Source organism: Manis pentadactyla, chromosome 13 (genome assembly GCF_030020395.1).
Source record: "Manis pentadactyla isolate mManPen7 chromosome 13, mManPen7.hap1, whole genome shotgun sequence".
Classification (NCBI taxonomy): domain Eukaryota; kingdom Metazoa; phylum Chordata; class Mammalia; order Pholidota; family Manidae; genus Manis; species Manis pentadactyla.
Window position 1 is genome coordinate 46,573,504 of NC_080031.1, and position 17,135 is coordinate 46,590,638.

General features: G+C 38.3%; 1 protein-coding gene across 1 annotated transcript; it reads left to right on the forward strand.

Annotated features, from left to right (window-relative positions):
* Positions 1 to 15,222: 15,222 nt before the first annotated feature.
* Positions 15,223 to 16,206, forward strand: LOC118926127 (olfactory receptor 2T29-like). The gene has a single exon (XM_036912677.2). The coding sequence runs from the start codon at positions 15,223 to 15,225 to the stop codon at positions 16,204 to 16,206; it is 984 nt and encodes a 327-aa protein (XP_036768572.2).
* Positions 16,207 to 17,135: the final 929 nt, after the last annotated feature.

Below are 17,135 nucleotides of genomic sequence, written 5' to 3' on the forward strand. Positions count from 1 at the left end.
TTTCCTTCTGAAACTGGAAAAGCAAGTAAAATATTTTGGGTTTGTCATAAGCCTTTACTTCCCCTGTTGTATATCACACTGCAAAAAGAATGTCTGTAAATGTATAAGCATTAAAACACTATTGTTTTCATGAACAAAACAATTTATGTGTTTAGTGTTTCTGGAACTTGAGAAAGTATATATTTGCTCTGATTAATATGCAAGAAGGATACTTGGGTCCCAAATTGTTAAGTTACTACCACTTGGCACAGAACCCTGAACTTGCCTTATTTATCACCAAGGGACAGGTACTAGATGTTCCCAGGCCTGCTGCATTTCCGTAGATTTATAAGTTCTTTCTTACATGGCAAGTCAACTGAATAATTTTGCTTCCCATGGGTGATTTTTATTGCACTGCATGAATCTGTCTGTATTTGGAAATAACGCCATGAAACCAGGAAAAAAGCAACATCTGAAAAATAAGCTTTTCTAGAGGTAGATAAAATTTTAGTTTAGATATTGGTGTGATTAAAGTAGAGAAATAAAAGAAGCCAAACAGTCCAAATGGATGCTATACAAGAAAAGCTAGTTAAACAATGTTGTCCTTATTCTTACATTTGTTGATATTATTAGGTAAGTCTTATGCGTTCCCTTTCCATAGGTTTTATTTGTTTTTAATGAGTGTTTGGTTTATCTGTTTATCATTCTGGAGCACAAAGAGCAAAGAAAAACTAAAATCTTGAGGTTGAATTTACCAGTAGATTGGGGACTGTGGTGATTAGAGAGAATAAAGCAGAGGGAATTAGGATTTAGTTGTGGACCCGCCGCTTTATTTGTAAAGAGTTGTGCAATCCTTGTGAGCTTGCCCAAGCTTCCTTATATCACTTTTGAGATGGGGAATGTGGAATGTCCTAATCAAGTTCGTTGAGGAGTGAGTGGGGGTGATATGCATAGAGAGCCCATTACACCTGCTTCAAACTGGGAGTCCTTCCACTTTTATACCTTTTCCACTCCTCGTTTGCCTTCAAGTCATGGAGGTATGAGAACTGTGGAGTCAGAGAGGCTGCAGCTAAATCCTAGCTTTGCTGCTCAGCAGCTCTGATGAGCAAATTGCCCCACCACTGCTCTCATTTTCTGTCACTAAAATAGAACTAGAAACAAATATTATTGAGGGTATTTGAATGTGGATTTTAATATTCAACTGCCCAGTCCAGGGCCTGGCCCCTCAAAAGGTGTAGATAGCTGTTCCCCCTTTCAGGGGCAGCTGGATAAAGGTGGCTTTGCCCATGACTCTGTGTCTGCTCTGGTAACTCATGGGCACTAGGGGAGACAGTGTAGATGCTCTCATACAGGAGGAGCTCATCGGCTGTCTGCTTAATTAAAGAACAGCATTTCTGACCATTGTAATCTTCCAGTTATACAGCTCAACATTAGTATTTGATCAACATGCAAAACTGTCTTGTATTAAATTTACTTCATCTGTTTCTCACAAATCTATTGTTTACCCAACATCCTTTGATTTGCAAACTCTTTGGAAATGCAAACCTTCCTAGACTCCGGCATCACTCCACCCATTACTCAACCTGATGGATTGTTTTCTAAGCTGCAGATGCTCAGCACTTCATCAGGGGCACACATACCCTTATCTCAAGGGGTTTCTTTGCTGCTGGAGGGGAGCACTGTGCAGACATGAGATCCTAGGTGTAAGGACGATGAGAAGACTCCACCCAGAGAGTCTGCAGCATCTAGGAGGGAGTCTCAGCTTTGAGCACTGATCCTGAAGGAGATTATATACATGAGAAGAAACAAAAGAACATTCTAAAGAGAGGACCAGCACATGAGCACACATGAGTATAAAACAGGCAATGGGTAATGCAGGAAGATATAAATAGCAAATTGAGTGTGACTATAGCTTAGAATGACAAGGGAAGCTCTTAGCATTTATATTTATATGTTATAATTATAATTTTAATAAAGTTATTAATTGTATATATAATGCTTCTTGTCCTCTTCCAATTTCCAATTACTCTGAACCTACAGTGAATAGTATACATTTAATTTTTAAATATATGATTCATTTACATATAGTTAAATTTATGTTAAGCATATTAATAAATTAATATTGATCTTATGACATTTACTCTTGATTCAGAGTAACTGAAGATTGGAGGAGGGCAAGAACAGAGGCTAACACACCTAATAGAAACTGGAACTCATATGACTCAACACAATAAAAGCAAACAGCCCAATTAAAAAATGGGTGGAGGACCTGAATAGATATTTTCCTAAAAAGGAAATACAGATGGCCAACAAGCACATGAAAGATACTCCACATCACTAATCATCAGAGAAATGCAAATCAAAACCACAATGAGATATCACCTCACACCAGTCAGAATGGGCACCATCCAAAAGACAAGATGTAACAAGTGCTGGTGAGGACCTGGAGAAAAGGGAACCCTCCCATACTGTTGGTATAAACTGGTGCAGCCACTGTGGAAGGCAATATGGAGGTTCCTCAAAAAACTAAAAATAGAAATACTGTATGTCCCAGTAACCTACACTTCTAGGAATTTACCCAAAGAAAACAAAATCTCTGATTGGAAAAGATATATGTGCCTTTATGTTATTGTCACATTATTTATAATAGCCAAGATATGGAAGCAACAAAAATATCCATCAATGATGAACAGATAAAGAAGATGTAGTACATATTCACAATGGAATATTATTCAGCCATAAAAAGAAAAAAAACCCTTCCATTTGCAACAACAAGGATGGGCATAGAGGGCTTTATGCTAAATGAAATAAGCCAGTCAAAGAAAGACAAATACTGTATGATTTGACTTTTATGTGGAATCTAAAAACAAAATGAAGAAAACAGAAGCAATAGACTCATAGATACTGGGAAGTGACTGGTGGTTACCATGAGGGAGGTGTTGAGGTGGGTGGGTGGAATAGGTGAAGGGCATAAAGTGGCACAAAAATCTCAAGCATAGTATAAAGTAGTTAAGGGGATGAAAGTACAGCACAGAGAATACAGTCAATAGTTCTGTAACATCATTCTGTATTGACAGATAATAACTATACCAGTTGGGTGACTTTAATAATGTATACAACTGTTGAATCACTATGTTGTATACTTGAATAATATACTGTGTGTCAACTACAACAAACTATTGATAAATTATGTTTCTTTACTGTATAGGATTTCATTTCAAGACTGTTCCATAATTTATGCATTCTTTTGTTGATAAATACATATATGTTGTCTTCATTAGCAGTTACAGATAATATTGATATGCATTTTTTATACATGTGTCATGGTGGTAGGAATTTTTCTATCTCATGATAAATTGACATACCAAAGAATCAATAAGTATCCTGTTATTATCTGGGTAATTTTCTGGCATGTCTGGTGATTACCTTGTTTTTGTTTCTGACAATGGTTACTTTCACCTTTTCTTTTATTTCTTGGTCATTTTCAGCAGAAGTTTATCAATATTTTTAAAAGAACTGTCATTCGGACTTGTTGACTTCTCTACTGTATATTTTGCTTCTCTTATTCTCTTTCATTCTCATTTGCTATTCTTTTATATTATTTATTTTGATATCATTAATGTACAATTACTTGAACAACATTATGGTTACTAAACTTTCCCTATTATCAAGTCCCCCCTACATACCCCATTACAGTCGCTATCCATCAGCATAGTAAGATGCTATAGTATTATTACTTGTCTTCTCTGTATAGACTGCATTTCCCATGTCACCCCCCATACATTATGTGTGCTAGTTATAATGCCCCTTTTATCCCCTTATCCCTCCCTTCCCACCCATCCTCCCAAGTCTCTTTCCCTTTGGTAACTGTCAGTCCATTCTTGGGTTCTGTGAGTTTGCTGCTGTTTTGTTCCTTCAGTTTTTGCTTTGTTCTTATACTCCACAGATGAGTGAAATCATTTGATACTTGTCTTTCTTTGCAAGTCTTATTTCACTGAGCATAATACCATCCAGCTCCATCCATGTTGTTGCAAATGGTAGGATTTGTTTTCTTCCTATGTCTGAATAATATCCCATTGTGTATATGTACCACATCTTCTTTATCCATTCATCTACTGATGGACACTTAGGTTGCTTCCATTTCTTGGGTATTGTAAATAATGCTGCAATAAACATAGGGGTGCATATATCTTTGTCAAAGTGGGCTGCTGCAATCTTAGGGTAAATTCCTACAAGTGGAATTCCTGGGTAAAATGGTATTTCTATTTTTTGTTTTTTGACAAACCTCCATACTGCTTTCCACAATGGTTGAACTAGTTTACATTCCCACCAACAGTGTAGGAGGGTTCCCCTTTCTTCACATCCTCACCAACATTTGTTGTTGTTTGTCTTCTGGATGGTGGCTATCCTAACTGGTGTGAGGTGATATCTCACTGTGGTTTTAATTTGAATTTCTCTGATGATTAGCGACGTGGAGCATCTTTTTATGTGTCTATTGGCCATCTGAAATTCTTCTTTAGGCAAATGTCTGTTCAGCTCCTCTGCCCATTTTTTAATTGGCTTATTTGGTTTTTGGTTGATGGGGTATATGAGTTCTTTATATATTTTGGATGTTAACCTCTTGTTGTACATGTCATTTACAAATATATTCTCCCATAGTATAAGATGCCTTTTTGCTCTGTTGATGGTGTTCTTTGCTGTGCAAAATATTTTTAGCATGATGTAGTTCCATTTGTTCATTTTTTATTTTGCTTCCCTTGCCTGAGGAGATGCGTTCAGGAAAAAATTGCTCATATTTATATTCAAGAGAGTTTTGCTTATGTTTTCTTCTAAGAGTTTTATGGTTTTATGACTTCCATTCAGGTGTTTGATCCATTTTGAGTTTACTTTTGCATATGGGGTTAGAAAACAATCCAGTTTCATTCTCTTACATGTAGCTTTACAGGTTTGCCAACACCAGCTGTTGAAGAGGCTGTCATTTCCCCATTGTATATCCATGGCTCCTTTATCATATATTAATTGACCATATATGCTTGGGTTTATATCTGGGTTCTCTATTCTGTTCCACTGGTCTGTGGCTCTGTTCTTGTGCCAGTACCAAATTGCCTTGATTACTGTGGCTTTGTAGTAGAGCTTGAAGTTGGGAAGCAACACCCCCCTGCTTTATTCTTCCTTCTCAGGATTGCTTTGGTTATTTGGGATCTTTTGTGGTTTCATATGAATTTTAGAACTATTTGCTCTAGTTCATTGAAGAATGCTGTCGGTATTTTGACAGGGATTGCATTGAATCTGTAGATTGCTTTAGGCAGGATGGCCATATTGACAATATTAATTCTTCCTAGCCAAGAGCATGGGATGAATTTTCATTTATTAGTGTCCTTTTTAATTTCTCTTAAGAGTGTCTTGCTGTTTTCAGGGTATAGGTCTTTCACTTCCTTGGTTAGGTTTATTCCTAGGTATTTTATTCTTTTTGATGCAATTGTGAATGGAATTGTTTTACTGATTTCTCTTTCTGCTAGTTCATTGTTAGTGTATAGGAATGCAATAGATCTCTGTGTATTAATTTTGTATCCTGCAAATTTGCTGAATTCAGATGTTAGACCTAGTAGTTTTGAAGTGGATTCTTTAGGGTTTTTTAAGTACAGTATCATGTCATCTGAAAACAGGGACAGTTTGACTTTTTCCTTGCCAATCTGGATACCTTTTATTTCTTTGTGTTGTCTGAGTGCCATGGCTAGGACCTCTAGAACTAAGTTGAATAAAAGTGGGAGAGTGGGCATCCTTGTCTTCTTACTGATCTTAAAGGAAAAGCTTTCAGCTTCTCACTGTTAAGTATAATGTTGGCTGTGGGTTTGTCATATATGGCCTTTATTATGTTCAGGTACTTGCCTTCTGTACCCATTTTGTTGAGAGTTTTTACCATGAATGGATGTTGAATTTTGTCAAATGCTTTTTCAGCATCTATGGAGTTGATCATGTGTTTTTTTTCCTTCTTTTTGTTGATGCAGTGGATGACGTTGATGGATTTTCGAATGTTGTATGATCCTTGCATCCCTGGGATGAATCCCACTTGATCCTGATGGATGATCTTTTTGATGTATTTTTGAATTCGGTTTGCTAATATTTTGTTGAGTGTTTTTGCATCTATGTTTGTCAGGGATATTGGTCTGTAATTTTCTTTTATTGTGCTGTCTTTGCCTGGTTTTGGTATTAGAGTGAAGTTGGCCTCATAGAATGAGTTTGGAAGTATTCCCTCATCTTCTACTTTTCGGAGAACTTTAAGGAGGATGGGTATTAGTTCTTCACTAAATGTTTGATAAAATTCAGCAGTGAAACCATCTGGTCCAGAAGTTTTGTTCTTAGGTAGTTTTTTGATTACCAATTCAATTTCTTTGCTGGTAATTGATCTGTTCAGATTTTCTGTTTCTTCCTGAGTCAGACTTGGAAACTTGTATTTTTCTAGAAAGTTGTCCATTTCTTCTAGGTTATACAGTTTGTTACCATATAATTTTTCATAGTATTCTCTCATAATTTTTTGTATTTCTGTGGTGTCCATAGTGATTTTTCCTTTCTCATTTCTGATTCTGTTTATGTGTGTAGACTCTCTTTTTTTCTTGATAAGTGTAGCTAGAGGCTTATCTATTTTGTTTATTTTCTCAAAGAACCACCTCCTACTTTCATTGATTCTTTCTATTGCTTTATTCTTCTCAATTTTATTTCTGCTTTAATCTTTATTATGTTCCTCCTTCTACTGACTTTGGGCCTCATTGTTTTTCCTTTTCTAGTTTCATTAATTGTGACTTTAGACTGTTCATTTGGGATTGTTCTTCTTTCCTGAGGTAGGCCTATATTGGAATATATTTCCCTTTTAGCACAGCCTTCACTGTGTCCCACAGATTTTGTGTTGTTGCATTATTGTTGTCATTTGTTTCCATATATTGCTTGATCTCTATTTTTATTTGGTCATTGATCCACTGATTATTTAGGAGTATGTTTTTAAGCCTCCATGTGTTTGTGGGATTTTTCATTTTCTTTGTTTAATTTATTTCTACCTTTGTAATCTGAGAAGCTGGTTGTTACAATTTCAATCTTTTTGAATTTACGGAGGTTCTTTTTGTGGCCTAGTATATGATCTATTCTTGAAAATGCTCCATGTGCACTTGAGAATAATGTGTATCCTGTTGCTTTTGGATGGAGTATTCTGTAGATATCCATTAAGTCCATCTCTTCTAATATGTTGTTCAGTGCCTCTGTCTCTTTACTTATTTTCTGTCTGGTTGATCTGTCCTTTGGGGTGAGTGGTGTGGTGAAGTCTCCTAAAATGAATGCATTGCATTCTATTTCCCCCTTTAATTCTGTTAGTATTTGTTTCACATATGTAGGTGATCCTGTATTGGGTGCATAGGTTTTTATAATAGTTATATCCTCTTGTTGGACTGATCCTTTTATCATTATGTAATGTCCTTCTTTGTCTCTTGTTACTTTCTTTGTTTTGAAGTCCATTTTATCTGATACAAGTACTGCAACTCCTGCTTTTTTCTCCCTGTTGTTTGCATGAAATATCTTTTTCCATCCCTTTACTTTCAGTGTGTGTATGTCTTTGGTTTTGAAGTGAGTCTCTTGTAGGCAGCATATAGATGGGTCTTGTTTTTTTTATCCATTCAGTAACTCTATGTCTTTTGATGGGGGTATTCAGACCATTTACATTTAGGGTGATTACCAATAGGTTTGTACTTATTGCCATTGCAGTCTTTAGATTAGTGGTTACCAAAGGTTCAGCGGTAATTTTCTTACTATCTAACTGTCTAATCTAACTCACTTCGTATGCTATTGCAAACACAACACTAGAGTTCCTTTTTTCCCCTCTTTTTTCTTCCTCCTCCATTCTTTGTATGCTATGACTCATATTCCATACTCTTTGTCTAATCCTTGGGTGATATCTATTTAGCCTTAGCGATACTTCCATCTATAAGAGTCCCTCCAAAATGCACTGTAGAGGTGGTTTGTGGGAGGTAAATTCTCTCAGCTTTTGTTTATCTGAAAATTGTTTAATCCCTCCTTATTTAATTGATAACCTTGTCATGTAGAGTATCCTTGGTTCAAGGCCCTACTGCTTCATTGCATTAAATATATCATGCCACTCCTTTCTGGCCTGTAAGGTTTCTGTTGAGAAGTCTACTGATAGCCTGATAGGTTGTCTTTTGTATGTGATCTTTCTTCTCTCTCTAGCTGCTTTGAAAAGTCTGTCTTTATCCTTGATCTTTGCCATTTTAATTATTATATGTCTTGATGTTGTCTTCCTTGGGTCCTTTGTATTGGGAGATCTGTGCACTTCCATGGCTTGAGAGACTATCTCCTTCCCCAGACTGCAGAAGTTTCCAGCAATTACCTCCTCAGTGACACTTTCTATACCCTTTTCTCTCTCTTCTTCTTCTGGTACCCCTGTAATGTGAATATTATTCCATTTGGATTGGTCACACAGTTCTGTCAATATTCTTTCATTCTTAGAGATTGTTTTCTCACTGTGCCTCAGCTTCTTTGTATTCCTCTTCTCTAATTTCCATTCCCTTTACTGTCTCTTCTACTACATCTATCTGCTTTTAAATCTCTTCATTGTATGTTTCATTTCAGATATAGAATTTTTAAATGATTGAATCTCTGACTTAAATTCATCCCTGAGGTCTTGAATATTTTTCTGTACCTCCATAAGCATGTTTATAGTTTTTAGTTTGAACTGTCTCTCAGGAAGATTGGTGAGTTCATTTTCATTTGGCCCTTTTTATGGGGTTTGTGAGATTTTGGTCTGAACAATGTTCTTTTGATGTTTCATGTTTCTTTGTGGTGCCCTTTAGTGCCCAAAGCTCCAGTCTCTGGATCTGCTCAGCCCCTAGAGTGAGGTTGGGGGCTGTAGGGGAGGGGAGCTGGTGAATCCGGGGAGGAAAGATCTGTTTCCTGATTCCCGTCTGCAGTGCCTGTCTCTGGTGTCAGAGCCAGTGGGCTGAGCACACAGGTGTAAGTGTCTGTGCTTGGAGTCTTTAGCTATTGTAGGTGGGGCCTCCCTCTGGCTGGCCTGATGCCAGCACAGTGACTGCAGGTTTTCTAACTGGTGCCAGCAGGCTAGGAGGAAGGCACAGCAGGCTTCATGTCACAGTGGGGGGGCCTCGGAGCTGAGCAGACAGCTAGGGGGATGGAGCACCTGCAGCTCCTCAGAGTTCCCAACCTGCTGGGCAGAGGCACCCAGACAACCTTTTCCAGCTCTCCCCTCCACCGCACAGCAAGCTCCATGCAAACCCCGCCCCTTCAGCAGCCCTTTCTCTGCAAGGAAGCTGCTGAGATCACCTGCCTTTCCTTCAACACAGTGGCCTGGTATGGATCCCTTCCTTCACAAAAGGCCAGAATCTTAGTCTCTCAGGCACTCACCTGTCCCAGCTCTCCAACGTCCAGAGCACCACACAGTGTAGGTTTCTGCTCCCAAAGCAGACCTCCAGGGCTGGATGCTCAGAAGTTCCAGGCCTCCATCCCCTCCCCCACTTCGTTTCTCTTCCTACCCCAGTGAGCTGCCATGGGGGAAGGGCTCCAGTCTCCCTGGATCAAGGCTTTGGTACATTGCCCTTTTTCATGAGGTCTGCATGCAGTCTGGTGCAGCCTTCCCTCCTGTTGCTCTTTTAGGGTTAGTTGTATTAATTAATTATATTTTCATACTATTTGTGGTTTTTGGAGGAGTTCTCCATCTCACCTCTCATGCCGCCATCTTGAATCCCTATTCTTTTATATTTTTAAAAAAGATTTTTAACTCACTGATTTTAAATTAAAAATATTTTAATATACATATTTAAGTCTCTAAACTTTCTCTTAAGTCATGCCTTTGAAGTATCCTATAGGTTAGCTATGTGAACTTTTTATTTTGACCCAAATGTTATTATTAGGCCACTTATAACCACCCGAGACATTCTTATTCATTTAAAAAATTCAGTTATGAATCCAAACATGTGGTGAGAGACTTCAGTCCTCTGAGGCGTGCTGTGCCTTATTTTATGGTCCCTGTGTGACCGGTTTTTGTAAATATACCATATGTTCCACTGTTGTCAAGTGGGGTATTTTTCATATGTCCATTAGGAATGGTGGTGTATAAGTTTTGTTAATTTTCACCTATTTCTTCTGTCAGTTGTAGAGAGGGGAATGTGTTATGATCTCCCTCTACTTTTATCATTTTTAGTGCTTTTCTTTTTGTTGATATGCTTTGGGACATTGTATTAAGTAAATAAAAATGTAAATCCAATTGTATATTTTGTTTTTAAGTAACTTTCTTTGTACTTATTAATGCTTTCTTTCCCCTATGTTTTTTTCTGGTTAACCAAATTTCTTTAGGTCAGACTTGTATGGAATATATTTATCCATTTTTCTTAACTTCAAACTTTCTCTTACCTTATGTAAAGGGTAGGTAGGATGTAAAATATCTAAACTTATATTGCTCCTTTCCAGCTTATGTGTTATTTATGTCAGCTCTTTTTATCTCTCTCTTTTCATAAACACTTACTAGAAATAACCCTAACTATAAGTAAACCCTAATTACAAAGACTGAAGTCTTTGTAATAAATGTTATTTTTACCTCCTCCTATGTGTTGTTTTCTTTGTTCTTATTTTTTATTACATATGGAGGTCTACTTGTGTAAAATTCTTAGTTTTGGTTTGTCTGAATATGCCCTGTATTACTGAGATATACTTTTACTGATTAAGAATATATAGCAAGATCTTTATAATTACTTAATTTTGATTCAAATTCAACTGAGAATAATGCATTATACTTATTTATGCTCTTTTAGTCTCCTTTTGTATGGCCTACTTCTCCAGATTTTTATTTCACTTGTTTTATCTTAATATGTTTATCTATTTATTTGTGATTAATTTTTATATTTTTATTGAAGCAGAGTTGATATATAATATTCTATTAGTTTCAGGAGAACAGCATTAGTGGTTTGACAATTATATGTATTATGAAATGCTCACCACACTAAGTGTAGTTACAATCTGTCACCATACAAAGTTACTACAATATTATAGATTGTATTCCCTATGCTGTGTTTTTTATCCCCTTCAGGATGAGAAGTTTGTGCCTCCTGATCCTCTTCACTTATTTTGCTCATCCACCCTTCCTCTCTCCCCTATGGCAACTACCAGTTTGTTCTCTGTATTTATGTCATTTCTGTTTCATTTGCTTTATTTTTATTTTTGGATTCGATATATAAGTGAAATCATACAATATTTGCTTTCCCCTGCCTGGCTTATTTCACTTAGCATAGTAACTTCTAGTTCCTACCCCCCTCATCCCAAACCCTCTCCCATGGTAATTCAGCCATAAAAAACAAATCCTGCCATTTGCAACAACATGGGCAGATCTAGAAGGTATTACGCTCAGTGAAATAAGCCAGGTGGAGAAAGACAAATGCCTTTTAACTTTTAAAGTATGATTGTGTCTGGGAGACTACATTATGGTTTATTTTAAAGTTTACTTTGTTGTACGTTGGGTTTTTATATTTTTCTATAATTAGCATGTCAAAATTTAAACTGAAAGCAAATACCCTACGTGCAATGTAACAGTAAAGCAACACAGATAGAAACTGAAATGATTGAATAAGCCTGCAATCTAGAACTTGGTGATGAGCGATCCAGATGACAGCGTACAGGAGAATACCTCAGGTTTAGTTCCGACCACCACATGATCAGTGGCGCTGTCTTTGACATCAATTAGACTGAGTTCCAGAGCCTGTATGTGTGAAAAATAAGAATATCAATACCTCAGAAAATATACTTGAAGACTAAATGAGGATATATACATGCACTTATAAGAAAAATATTTTGTAATGTGAAAAAGACTAAGGCCATATATAAATTGACATCTATATCTTAGATAAGATTTTATTGATTTGAGGTTATTTTTAATTTGGTTAAGATTTCTTGCATAATAGAAAAAAAGGAAACTTTAAAAAAGACCTGAATAGAAAACCAGAAAAGTGCAACAGAGGTATCTATTATTTATATTTCAGCCCTCTTAATTGCATTTTTCTTCCAACTCCCAGAGGGGATTTATTGACAGAACACCTTCAGCCACACCCCTATGAGCACAGTAAAACCAGATAAAACCAGAATGAGGTCACCCTCCTGTCTATCTTTATGCCTGTAGCCATGGCCGAGCTCCAGTAGCCCCTTTGGGTGAAGTTTGTGGTGTCTAATGAAGACCTTTCGATCAGACAGCAAGACAGAGCCACAGGAGCAGAAGGGTAATTGCTGTTTTTGACTTGTTCTGCTTCTGACACTTTCTATTAATTCTCGATTATGTTTCCTCCATTTTTCCCTATCAACTACTTTTATGGAGAAATGCAAATACATTTTTTTTCTTGACTCTTTTACTTATTGCAACATATTATGGTATGGGTTTTTATTTCCAGTTTTCTATGGACAAAAGAATATACATTCTTCCTATATTAATGAATGATGAGTTTGTTTTCTTGACACTGGAATTTTACAGAAGAAAAAGGACTCGTTTTCTTTGAGTGGGGATTATTTCTGATAGAATACTGATACAAATGTGTTAGTCATACTCTTGTTTCCGAGATGAAAGTGACAGGGGCTGACTAGCGCCCAAGCTGCGGACTGTGCAGGGAGGGCCGTGTTCGGGGGACGGTGATGTAAGGCGGCTTCACACACTCCGGATCTCATCGCTCGAGCTGAGGCCCAGATCCTCCCTCAGGTGAATTGTGATGCTTGGCAGATTCCCTGGGAACCTCAATTATTTAATCTGTGAACGGATAAAATAAGATGAGCGAGTACCTCATAGGTTCTTGGGGAAGATCAAGCATGGTAAAGTAATAGAATGGCTTCTGGGATGCTGCCAGCTTCAAGGAAAATGTGATATTCTACCACCACCTATTAATTCTCCAAGTTAAGTATGTACTGTTCAGCCTCCATTAACTTCAGGCAGCTGGGTGGAGAAAAGTAAGAGTAGAAAGGGAGACCGGTCACCTTACGTGGTGCAGACAGCATGCCTCTGTGTCTCTGGGGTCCCAGGTGTGCTGTTCAGTGTGGCTTGGTCACCGTGATTCCCATTTACCCAAGTGCCACAGAGACTCTCACAGTGCCTCCCCCTGCCCCCCTGCTCTCCCTCCATTCACATGGCAAACATCTCCGAGGTCTTCACATGAGGTGGTCACTGCACCAGTCCTTGCTTCACCTTGACCCTAAATATAGACTTGGTAAGCAAGTGTGCTTCACATTTATTGGACTGTTTTTATATTTGCACAGAGTGCAACATTCACCTGCTAGTGGGGGTGAAATTTGGCATAAGGTTATACTTTATTTTCATGCACTGTTTCCCAGATTTTTTGGATATTTATATTAAGGCATAACATATATTTTCAGTCTTCTCTACTGCATCTAGACTCCAGAAGTTAGGGCTATTACTAAGCTGAATATATAATTATCAGTCCTTGGAATATTATAAAAGTATAAAATGTATTTGAAACTTACAATTTTTTTCTGAAATACTCCTATATCATAATCATAATCAGTTCTAAACTCTTTCTAGAGGGAGGAAACAATATTTCCTTCTTGTTGGTAAGGACTTTTAAAATTCAACACTGAATGTGACAGAAATTTTAAGAGTTACAATGATTTAATTTCCATAAGAGAAATAGAGAAGAAGCCATTGCTGATTCTCTTCAGTAAGACCAGGTGTGTTTTGCTTCTATTGTTTTTTCTTATACATTTTGTAAGTATTTTAAAATTCTACTTTAAATCACATTTATGTAATATTTCTCCCCAAATCAACCCCCTGTGTAAGGAGGTTACACCTCCTTAAGTGTAATCAAATTTAATTTTTGTAAATTTGCCTTCAGCCTCTCACACAGATGCTGGCTGCGAGCACCGAGGCAGAGGAAGGAGCAGTGAACTGAAGGCAGGGACATCCGCGCTCAGGTTTCCTCTCAGTTTCTGTAAAAAAATTGCCACAGATGATGTTTGTGAAAACGAGTAAAGCTTTGTCTTGTAAATGACAATGACCTTCTAAATGCTAGTTCTTCTCTCTGAGATTTAGAACAAATGGTAGGAGGTTTCAGGTGGTGAAGCTGAAGAAGCATGTGCTAGACAGACAGAACTGAGATGGGATTCTCCGTAAAGCTCTGCTTATAGGTTACAATAAGAAACATATTTATAGACAGACACACAGGTTTATATAGAGTTTGTGTCACTTATATAAAGTTTGTGATTATATATATATGTATGTATACATATAACTATTGTATGGAACTATAGAAATGATCAGTTCTGCACAATAAATGCAATAGATATTAACCCTTTAATAATATGTGTGTTTATTCATCTGTACCTGATAATATCCTAAGGACTTCCATTATTTCAACACATTTAATCCTGACCATACTTGAGATCAAATAGTATTGTCTTCTTTTCATGAGCATTGGGCAGAGGAATGGTGGCTAGAGGATAATCTGGAGCTGTAGCTGCAGGCCAGCCCCAGTCTGGGCAGCTTCCCATGCCCCCAGGATATCTAAAGGGTGGGTCTCTTGACCCTGCTCTGCACTCGTGGGTGTGTGGCTTGCTCGGCACAACCACTGAGTCTCACAGCATGGCCTGGTTCTATAGGCGAAAGGTATTCACATTTCGGTATGGATTTTCCCCAAATTCTGTTTCAGTTACTTTCTAAATCTTTATTATATGGGACACATCTCCAAGGGTTGTGGATCCAGTTGGATCTTTAAACTAGAGAAGTTGATTCAAGTCTGACTTCTATAACAATGACAACAGCAACTAGCCCCTAGAAATAAGGACTTTCATTTTTTTTTTATGATCCACTTTCTATGTATGCATAGGGCTAATCTCTGTATTTGTTGACAAACAACAGTATCAGAAAATCACATAACCTTGAACTATGGCAACTAAGTACATGTTACCAATTCTTTTGATCCACAATTGTGAATTCTTAGTTCTCTGATAATTACAGTTGAATTGAAGTAATTAAAGTTGATATTAAATTAAATCTCTGGTAACTAAAGTTGAATCAGAGGTAATTTATAATCCAAGAATTTACCAGCCAATGGAATTTCTTCCTGTTAGCACAACGGGTTTGCCGTGAATGCAAATATACACACTCAGTAAACATTCATCTCAGTCGGTCACATTGCATGAAGGACCTATAAATCCCAAAGCTGTTCGTGGTCTAGGTGATGCCTCATGGACAACACCACCTGGATGGCTGACAACAACACCTGGATGGCCCCCAAATCTGGGTGGTCAGAGTTCATCCTGGTGGGAATCTTCAATCAATCCCAGCATCCAGCTCTCCTTTATGTGGTCATTTTCATGGTTTTCCTGATGGCCTTGTCTGGCAACACCATCCTGATCCTTCTGATATGCTCTGAGGCCCACCTCCACACCCCTATGTACTTTTTCATCAGCCAGTTGTCTCTCATGGATGTGACGTACATTTCCGTCACTGTGCCTAAGATGCTCGTGGACTGGGTCACGGGTGTGAACACAATCTCAGCCCCCGGGTGTGGGATGCAGATGTTCCTCTATGTGACACTGGCAGGTTCAGAATTTTTCCTCCTGGCCGCCATGGCCTATGACCGCTATGCAGCCATCTGCCATCCTCTCCGTTACCCTGTCCTCATGAACCACAGGGTGTGTCTCCTCTTAGTGTCTGGCTGCTGGTTCTTGGGATCCGTGGATGGCTTCATGCTCATCCCTGTCACCATGACCTTCCCCTTCTGCAGATCCCAGGAGATCCATCATTTCTTCTGTGAGGTCCCTGCTGTGATGAAGCTCTCCTGCTCAGACACCTCCATGTATGAGACACTCATGTACCTCTGCTACGTCCTCATGCTGCTCATCCCTGTGACCATCATTTCAGGCTCCTATGGTTTCATCCTCCTCACCATCCACAGGATGAACTCAGCAGAGGGCCCGAGGAAGACCTTTGCCGCCTGCTCCTCCCACATGACTGTGGTCACCCTCTTCTATGGGGCTGCCGTCTACACCTACATGCTCCCCAGCTCCTCCCACACCCCTGAGAAGGACATGGTGGTGTCTGTCTTTTACACCATACTCACTCCTGTGCTAAACCCTTTGATCTATAGTCTCAGAAATAAGGATGTCACAGGGGCTCTAAAGAAAATGTTGAGGGTGGGACCTGTCTTTCAGGAAATTATAAAGTAAGACATTTTTGTACTGATGCTTTCTTTTTATTCACTCTAACATGAGAATGGTCTTATGCCAATGGTGTTCCTCAGATTCTCAAACCGCGATGTGCCATCCCACATTTATCCCTTTTGGAGGACTTGTTTCATTGAACTGGCAAGGTCTTTGTTTGTACACTCCTGTATTTGAAATATTTATGCAATTGTACTGAGTCCATGTTACATTTTTGAGAAGTTGATACCTGCATTGTGATTCTGTGAGAGGATATTAATATTCGTAGGAAATAAATAATGAAAATATTTGGAGAACAAAGATCCTAAGGTGTGAAACTGATGAGAAAGAGCGACAGGGAGAAAGACACATAATGAAGCAAAAGGGGGATAATGTTATTGGCGAGACTATGTAGAGGGCATGTAAGTGTCAGTCATAATATTATTCATGCTACTTTTCTGTAAATTTGAAGTTACTTGAAAATAAAGGATAAAGTATCATGCTTTTCTCTCTCAGTTCCTATTTCCTGTTTGGTGTCAGTGTAAATGACATACCTTAGACATGATGTTCCAATTATTGTGGCTGAGCATCCTTGTGACAGTGCAGTTACCTACCTGCCTTTGTGGGGTTTTCTTCATTCTTTGTCATCCTTCCCCGACGGCACAGAACGGGTGTAGACTGGGGACCCAAGAGCCCAAAGATAACATGGGAAAGGCATTCCGGTGACTGTTCCAGGGAATGGTACCTCCTTTCCTACTTTACTTTATAGCCATATCTTTTGCCCCTTTATGATCCAGGTTTTCAAAGCCAGTAGTAAAATGATAAGGATTGCATTGTAGAAATGTTAAAGTGGATAATCAATTCGAAAAGTGCAAAATGGGAGGTGAAGGCCGGTGATTTGGGATGATGAGTTAAATGGTGTCAGCGTAAGAGGAATGGATTGTACATTAATGCCA

Excerpts from the sequence above, each read along its gene's own strand:
- LOC118926127 (XM_036912677.2), top strand. The coding sequence starts at position 15,223 with ATGGACAACACCACCTGGATGGCTGACAACAACACCTGGATGGCCCCC.